The sequence below is a fragment of the Capsicum annuum genome, chromosome 8, assembly GCF_002878395.1.
Source record: "Capsicum annuum cultivar UCD-10X-F1 chromosome 8, UCD10Xv1.1, whole genome shotgun sequence".
In the NCBI taxonomy this organism is placed as follows: domain Eukaryota; kingdom Viridiplantae; phylum Streptophyta; class Magnoliopsida; order Solanales; family Solanaceae; genus Capsicum; species Capsicum annuum.
In genome coordinates, this window is record NC_061118.1 from 18873 (window position 1) to 27023 (window position 8151).

Sequence of the window (8151 nt, forward strand, 5' to 3'; positions counted from 1 at the left end):
ATAAGGGAATGGTCTGAAAATCCATTCTCCCTAAATTGAGCAGTGAGAGTCACATATTTCACCATTCAATGAGCATTGCATAGTGATCTATCAATCCTACTCCAGAAATGACCATTAGTCCATGTAAAATTTCTGCCGCTAGCCTTCATATTGGTAAGATTTAGGGTATCCAACACATGTTGGAAGTCCCTAGTTTCAGCGTCTGCAACCTGTTGGCCCCAAGTTCTATCTGTGTCAAATAACGGGGCAATAAAATCCCCACATAAACACCATGGATCAGTAATGTTAGCTCCCACTCATGCCACAAATCTTTTCTTTCTTCGCAACAAAAATCAGAGCATTTATCATCTACTCTAACGTGTATGTACTGGCTATGCACTTCCCGAATCATCAAATTATTCTCTGTCGATTTCCACAAAACCCAAATTCTACCATTCATAACCTTATGAGCAAAATCCCAGCCTCTAGCAATGTTATTGATGCACTTATTGAAGTTTTGTCATTTCACATTTGTACATCGCAATTACTCTTGAGTTGATCATCTTTCTGAACCAATGCTTGATTATCTTTAATTCTAAATCCCATGGTCTGTGGATGTGATATATTAGTAGCTGATCATCTTTCTGAACCAATGCTTGATTATCTTTAATTCTAAATCCCATGGTCTGTGGATGTGATATATTAGTAGCAACAGTATGTTGGGGCTGTTTATCCATTTCTTCAGCAACATGTTTAGGCAGCCATTGTTTTACCTCTCTGCCTCGTCTATGAGCACCCTCTATAACCTGGTTTTGTCTCCCTTGAGGTTGATTATCCCTTGGTTCTTCACGTCAACATACATGGCCAAACCTTGTACATTTTTTGCAAAATATAGGTTTCCAGTCATAAGCCACCTGCTGGTTGTTAATCTTTCCACTGGGATCAGAAATCTCAACCACATCTGGTAGATCTTGAGTCACGTTCATCTCTACTAAAGACTCTAGCGTAGGACACTGTACTTTGTTTTGTAGTACAAGCATCAGCAAATAATGGCCTCCCTAATCGGCTAGTAATTTTGCTAAGAGCCTCCGCTCCCCAGTAATTAAGGGGCAGGTTTGGTAGCATCACCCATAGGAGTATAGTGGTAGGGAGCTCTTGAGTAAAATCAAAATCGTGGGTCCAATTTTAACGGGCTATTTTTGGGCTAAATCGGTGTGCTATAGCCCATGGTATTTAGGTTGGGCTAGAGGGTCGGGAATAATTTTGGCCAAAAATCAATCGGGCTACCCTAGGTAAACTAGGAAGTGGCCTAGTATGGGCCTTTGTGGTTTTCAAGACTGTTTGGGTGGTCAAACGGGCAAAATGGCGCGAACGGGCTATTTTTTAACCAAATCGATTAATCGATTGGGTTATCCCACGCAAGCTGGGGAGCGGCCTAGTGTGGGCCTTTGTGGTTTTCGGGATGGTTTGGGTGGTCGAACGGGCAAAACAGCGTGAACGGACCATTTTTGGGCCATATCGGTGTGCCGAAAATCGATCGGGCTTCCCCATGTAAGCTGGGGAGCGACCTAGTGTGGGCTTTTATGGTTTTCAAGGCGGTTTGAGTGGTCAAACGAGCGAAACAGCGTGAACGGGTCGTCTTCAGACCAAATTGGTGTGTCATAACCCACGATTTTTTAGCCAAATCTATTGAGTAGACCTAGTTTCTTCAGCGGGGTCGTTGAGGTCATTTTGCAAGTCGAATGGGCAAAATAGCGCGAACGACCCATTTTTTGCGACTTTTTGTGGGTGTTAGCCCATGATTTGGAGATGGGCCAACGGCCCGAGTTCGATTTTGGGCAAAAATCATCTGGCGGTTAGTCCGGCGGAGCTGTTGGGGTCATTTTGCAAGTCAAACGAAACGAGCAGACCTTTTTTGCGATTTTCGGTGGATGTTAGACTACGAATTGGTGGGTGGGTGTGGGCTCCGAAAATTTTTTGGGTGAAACCTCTGACGGTCCCCTGACGGCCTATTAAATGGTTCGGGTTGCTCTGGAGGGGCTAGGGGAGGCATTTTCCAAATCAAACAACCAAAACGACAAGAATTACATACTTTTTTATGAATTTTGATGGGTGTTAACCTACCCACGGATCGGTGGGTGGATGCAGGCTCTGAAAAAAAAATTAAACAAAAAATAACAGTAATTGAGAATTCTTTCAATTTTTCATCTATGTTGACCTATGAATTAATGGGTGCTATGGGCGTCCAAATGAGGTTTAGGTGAAACTACTAAATGAATTAGGTTGTTTTAGAAAGGCGAATGAAGCTTCTTTAAAAACATATGATTGAGGATTATTTAAATTTTTCATCTATGTTGACCTGTGGATTAATAGGAGATATGAATGTTCGAATGAGTTTTAAGCGACACTAAAATAATATTCTAAAAGAAGCTGAAATTTCCCAGTACAATATGCACTGAACTTCATCACTATATAACAATGTTGTAAGTCACATTTAAACTCTTTTGTACAAGAACTCTAGTGAAATCTTTCATGTTTGAATTATTGCCCATGATGAAAACCTCAACCTACAATACCAGAGAATCCAAATATATCCTAAACCACTTGAGCAGCCAGCAGCATATACAAAAGCTATTGTCCTGAATGTGTTTGATCCAATCTGCAGTGACAACATCAACAATGAGTCAATTTACATTCAACTATCATCAACCTAAGTAAGGCAGAAAATTTTATATATTATTTCTAAAATAAACATCAATTAGCCCCATGGTAGAAAAGCCAAACCTACTTCATCCTACAACGACAGGTGAAACGATGAAGACAGAAGACCATAATTCCTGTTGTACTATTTCCAAGAAAAAACATTCGCATACAAGCAAGTTGGAAAACTAAGCGCATGACTTCTCTACAATGTACGCTATACTCTCTTCATTTTGGGATGTGGAAAATATTTGAACTTATTAACTAGATTCATCTATGTTGATTCCAAAAATTAATATCTTAAACATTATGTATACTCCAAATCGTCATACAAAATGGAGCCACCGGAGCTTTCATGTCTAATGAATTTTTCATTTTTCATAAAATGGAAAAAGTACCTAAACAACCAATCTCGATTAAGTACTACAACTCTAATGAATCTTATAAGATGGAGAAAGTTACCTATACACAATCAATCTCCACTGAAATTAGTGTATCTCAAGTTCTCTGATGCATTGGTTAACCTCTCAATGCCTCCTGAAAGTCATATTGGTTATCCAAAGAGAACAAACAAAAAGTACAGAAGTGTTTATCTTGGTAATATCCACCTACCATTGGAATCAAGCAAGCTACCAGTATCTGTTGCTAAAAAGGGAGTCCTGGAGTAGCTCTCTAATATATCTGAACATGGTCAAAACGGATATAAATTAAGCCTGATTAGCATCATACCAGCTCATTTTAATACCTAAAACTTTAAAAGCAGAAAAGCATAGAATCCAGAGATGCCATGAAATTACAGAGAAACTGGGAAGAGGAAGACACGTACCAGAACTATTAGTGAAATCAGCAGTCAAGTCTGAGAAACCAAAATTTTGAGGCATCTCTCCAAGAAATCCAAATGAAGTAGTGTCAGCATCCAGAAGAGGTTCATTAAGAGGTTGCGTGTTAGACTCCACACTACTAAATGACGAAACAGATGCATCACCCATTGCAGAACGTGACTCCAAGTAACTGCCATGAGGACCAAAGGCAAATGAAGAATTCCCACCATAGACAGGTTCTGTCTTAATAATCCTCCCATCTATTGTTTGTCTCAACCTCATGTTAGAGGGCTGGCCCAAAAACATATTAGGAGGAACATCAATTTTTCTGCTTTGAGAAGGAATATCAACTGCTGTTTGAATGCAAGAGAGAACAGATGAGCTGTTGTTACTGAATGCATTGGGTCTATCAACACGTACAGGTTCATGCATTATGCCATTAGGTTTTGTAGCAGTTCCAACATTTTCAGCAGCACCACAAGTTGAATTTTGATGCACTGCAGTAAGGAAAGAAAACTTAAACATTAACTTGAAACAACAACACAAACTTCTCAAATGAAGGTTCTAGCAAGAACAAAGATAACAAGCAAATAGAAGGCAATGAAGATAAGGATAAGTCTAGACGAGCTTAGGGACAAGCTCCAAACTGAACACAGTGCTCGTCATTCTTGTTGCAAATAAGATCAGACAACTTATTATTTTGACGTTAAGAGTTTCTTGTAGAGGGTGCTGAATCCATTTTGCAACTTTGGAGGCCTTGTAAAGCACACAGAGGCTCATTTTTGTAAGGAAAATACTGCCCACATAGTATATATGCTATCATTTTCAAAAAAATATGGTGCTTGCTGGTTTTACCAATATCATGTATACTTGTACCTTCCAATGCAACCTCCTGGCGAAAAAACTAACCACCAATAGGCATCTGTCAGCATAGAAGATTCTAAGACTGTCTTACTAGGAATTAGGTAAGTGCAAGTTCTTGAAGGGAAATTGTTTGCATCATTGAAGATCAGAAAGCCAGGTATACAGGAGATTAGACATGTTAAAGAAAAAATGACAGGTTCAATATCAGGAAAGACATCAAAAACTCTCATTGACATATAAATAATGGATCCCAAATAACTTCAGAAGTTACACACAAAAGGAAAATGGTACAGAAACCAATTCCACCTTCATAATAACTATGTTTGCTTGATATAAGCATAAACATTATCAGGAAAGACATCAAAGACTCTCATTGACATATAAATAATGGATCCCAAATAACTTCAGAAGTTACACGCAAAAGGAAAATGGTACAGAAACCAATTCCACCTTCATAATAACTGTGTCTACTTGACGTAAGCATAAACACAAAGAACATACTGACATACCAAAAAATTATCAAAATGTTCTACAATGTAGTGCATAGTTTTTTTTTTTTGTTTTTTGAAATTGAACGCAGTGCATAGTTTTAAAATGTGCAAACAACATTTAATGTGGCAGGTGAAGCATCAGGTACTGGAAGGAAAATTTAAAATATGGTGGAGGCAAAAGAAAGAGGGTATCTGAAAGAATGATCAAAGGGCAGGGTGGAACTCCCTCATAGCAAGTCAAATGAAGTTTAAAACTATATAAAGAAGATGAAACTAGAGGCTTCTGTATGTGTCTCACATACTTGGCATAAACCATGTGTAAATGAGCACAACAGAATCAAACGTACTGAGACAAAGCAGGCATTTGATTGCAGATCAAATGGAAGAGTCTGCCAACAGGCTAGATTTAAGAGCAGCTCTGGTCCATGCACCATTTTGAGGTAAAGTTATATGGTTAAAAATTTGGACGTTACTTAATATATGCACAAACTTAACATGAACTGCCCAGTTAGACAAGTGCTTTTTGTAGCTACCCAGTGACAAGAACAAAATGCAGAAAGGTTCACTAAGTATCCAGCTTACTTGGTGAAATATTACACCCATTAGACATTGGTAGAGAAGCAATTGCACTTGGAAATTGCTGTGTCATCTTCACTTGTTCCGCAAGCAACCTGTTGAATTCAATTATTTGCTCTTTCACCATCAGCTTCAGGTAATATGCTTGAAAAAATTCCTGATTTTCTTCTTCTAGTTTTTGCCAAACTGAAAAATAGGGAGAACGTCACAATGCTAAAGAGTTAGGAAACCGGAATCACATAAAAGCTGTAAATTGCTACACGCCTGTAGGCAACACTGGAAACAAGGACAAACATAAACAGAGCGTACAGTAAGACAGTATATTTACATGCTATACAACACAGCTCATTAGAGGCATCAGTAGCTTCACATTAGTATTAATGTCATGTTTTCTAAAATCAGTTTCATCATAATATGCCAACTACATTTGCAAATGCTCGTGAGTACATTCACAAGCAGAGGAACAAAATGGATAGTACAAAAATATCTTCAATTGCTTCTCGAATGACGCAGGTATCTGATACAGATAGCAGCACTACTCCCACCGAAGAGTTCAGAAAATTAGAAGCAATCATATTTACAGAAATGTCAAGTTTAAAGGAATTCAAAAGGCTCTGAACTTGTACAGAACTTTATAAAGTGTCAAGGTTTCTTCTAAATTCTTCAACTGCAGGAAAAATCCAATTGAGGTGAAACATCCAGTTCTGAAACATTCAAAATCTTATCACAGTTCTGGAAAGTTCAACAGATTCAAAATAGCATCCTAGACTAGAAACCCAAATTTAAGCATCCTAGACCAGAAGATGAAACGTAGTTGTATTTTGCCTTTTCATTTTAGTGTAATCTTACAAGATTACATAGAAGAAATTGAGGCTATTCTATAAGTCTCATGAGTCTCTATAGTTTCTTTCAGCGGTTTCCAAAAAGATGTTTTCTTCTAGTTTTGCAGTTGTTCTTCCTGTTACCCGTCCTTTTTATGAATCTACTACGATCTTGTTACCATCTCAACAAAAAAGGCTTTCTTTTATGAAGAAAGAAGACATGTTCCTACCGGCAAGGATGACATTACACCACAAATCAAGTGAAGGATAAAGTTTCTCAATTTTAAATAATACAGAGAAAAATTAACATTTTTTCCTTTAAATAATGAATCCATAATCAAGGGTATAAAGAAGCAATGAAAGTAGTGTTAGGGGGTAGGTTCCTCTGTTCAAGAATATTTACATGCACATGCATTCATACATTTGTTTACCTTGGACATTGATCAGCAAAGGAAGCATTCTGCTGTAGAAGCTACAGATAGAAAATGGACAACAACAGAGACATACCAAAAAGAGCAGCACACAAAGGGAGAAGGGCAGTCGAACTAGTAAGATATAAAGTTTATAACAAGCACTAGTAAACTCGACTTTCCGAGAATGAAAAGGTAATTTCTTTTAAATTTTTCACAGAGAACATCTGCATGTGTGATAAAGAGCTAAAAATCAAGGGCAAAAGAAACTCTTTTTTTGATTTAATGATTGGAACTTTCAATGTATATTGCATTGTTTGATAATGTATCTGTTATTTTCAGGAAGTGTAAGGAATACTGGTAACTGTTATTAGCCATAAGAAGCATTGTGATCCTTAAGTTCAGTCCTCATTCCACGTTACATGGAGGAAGTGAAAGTATGCCTTGAAAATATATAACATACCGAGTTCAGCAAATCTAGGTTCTATGTTGTCCTGGATTAAGAGAGTGTTCACAACTTCTTTCCGACTCATGTATTGCCGAAGACACTGCTCTATCCGATTTTGCACCTGAAATTCAAGACAACCATCATCTTTTTCACACGACTGTGTGCAGATCTCATGATTACTCAATTTGTAACAGCTGGTGATTATGAGAACTCATCTAAGTAGGACATCCAAGCTTTCTTTCAGTAATGTTTTATGGGGAGTAGTTGGGGGTTAAGCTACAGAGAAGTATATTGAGATCACAATGCTAGAGTATGCAGTATTGGTTGAAGTCTACGTTATTAGTGATAACATTCTATAAAGGTACAAGTGAAATATAAACATAAAGAAAACCATGTCTCTTCAACAAATTGATCTCTGTGCCCAAAAAGATATTATTAGTTGTCCAAATGTTGCTAAGGAGATAGCATTAATGACCAGAAAAACATTCTTCCATGTTAATAGGGAAGAGGAACCGAGTATAAATTGTTGGTGTTTTTGAGAAGTGATGATCAAGTAACTAGAATCATCACAATTTCTTCTCACCTTTTCAACAATTTTGTTTCTTGAAGAATGATAAATAAATAAGCAATAGACTAAGCAAGGACAAAGTAACATGGAAAAGGTCGTAACTCATCTATAAAATGATCGAAAGCATACCATTTGTATATCTTCACAGGAGACTTTTCGTCCATCTCCGCTCGACATTTTTGAGGGCCCAATTTGGAACTATCGCAATAAAACTCTGTTCCAATTTTTTCAGTAGAAATGTACGCCCCAGCTTACGTGCACCATCAATGAGTATAGTTCAAAAAAGTAGTCCCGTACACCTATTATCCAGCTTCATTGAAAATTGAGCTCAGATTAGTAAATCACATATCAAGGCTCAAAACGAGAAATTTAAATAAGATGCAGGGGCAGACAAGATTCACCAAGGCAGCCAAATTGGTGAGCCCTATAGCAACAAGTCATTAAGAAGGGGGGGGGGGGGGGGGGGGGGGGGG

The 8151-nt window shown here is 37.9% G+C and overlaps 1 protein-coding gene across 2 annotated transcripts in view; it reads right to left on the bottom strand.

Annotated features, from left to right (window-relative positions):
- Positions 1-2415: 2415 nt before the first annotated feature.
- LOC107879582 overlaps positions 2416-8151 on the bottom strand; it is a 7660-nt gene continuing 1924 nt past the window's right edge. The window contains exons 2-8 of one of the 2 annotated variants that reach the window (XM_047394224.1): positions 7808-7988; positions 7126-7231; positions 5438-5617; positions 3506-3997; positions 3292-3360; positions 3142-3216; positions 2416-2638 (exon numbers count right to left, since the gene is read on the bottom strand). In XM_047394224.1, coding sequence (XP_047250180.1) covers positions 3152-3216; positions 3292-3360; positions 3506-3997; positions 5438-5617; positions 7126-7231; positions 7808-7855 — 960 coding nt within the window. In that variant the 5' untranslated portion in view covers positions 7856-7988 and the 3' untranslated portion in view covers positions 2416-2638; positions 3142-3151. The remainder of the gene's footprint in view (positions 2639-3141; positions 3217-3291; positions 3361-3505; positions 3998-5437; positions 5618-7125; positions 7232-7807; positions 7989-8151) is intronic. The other variant, XM_047394225.1, reaches the window with a different exon arrangement.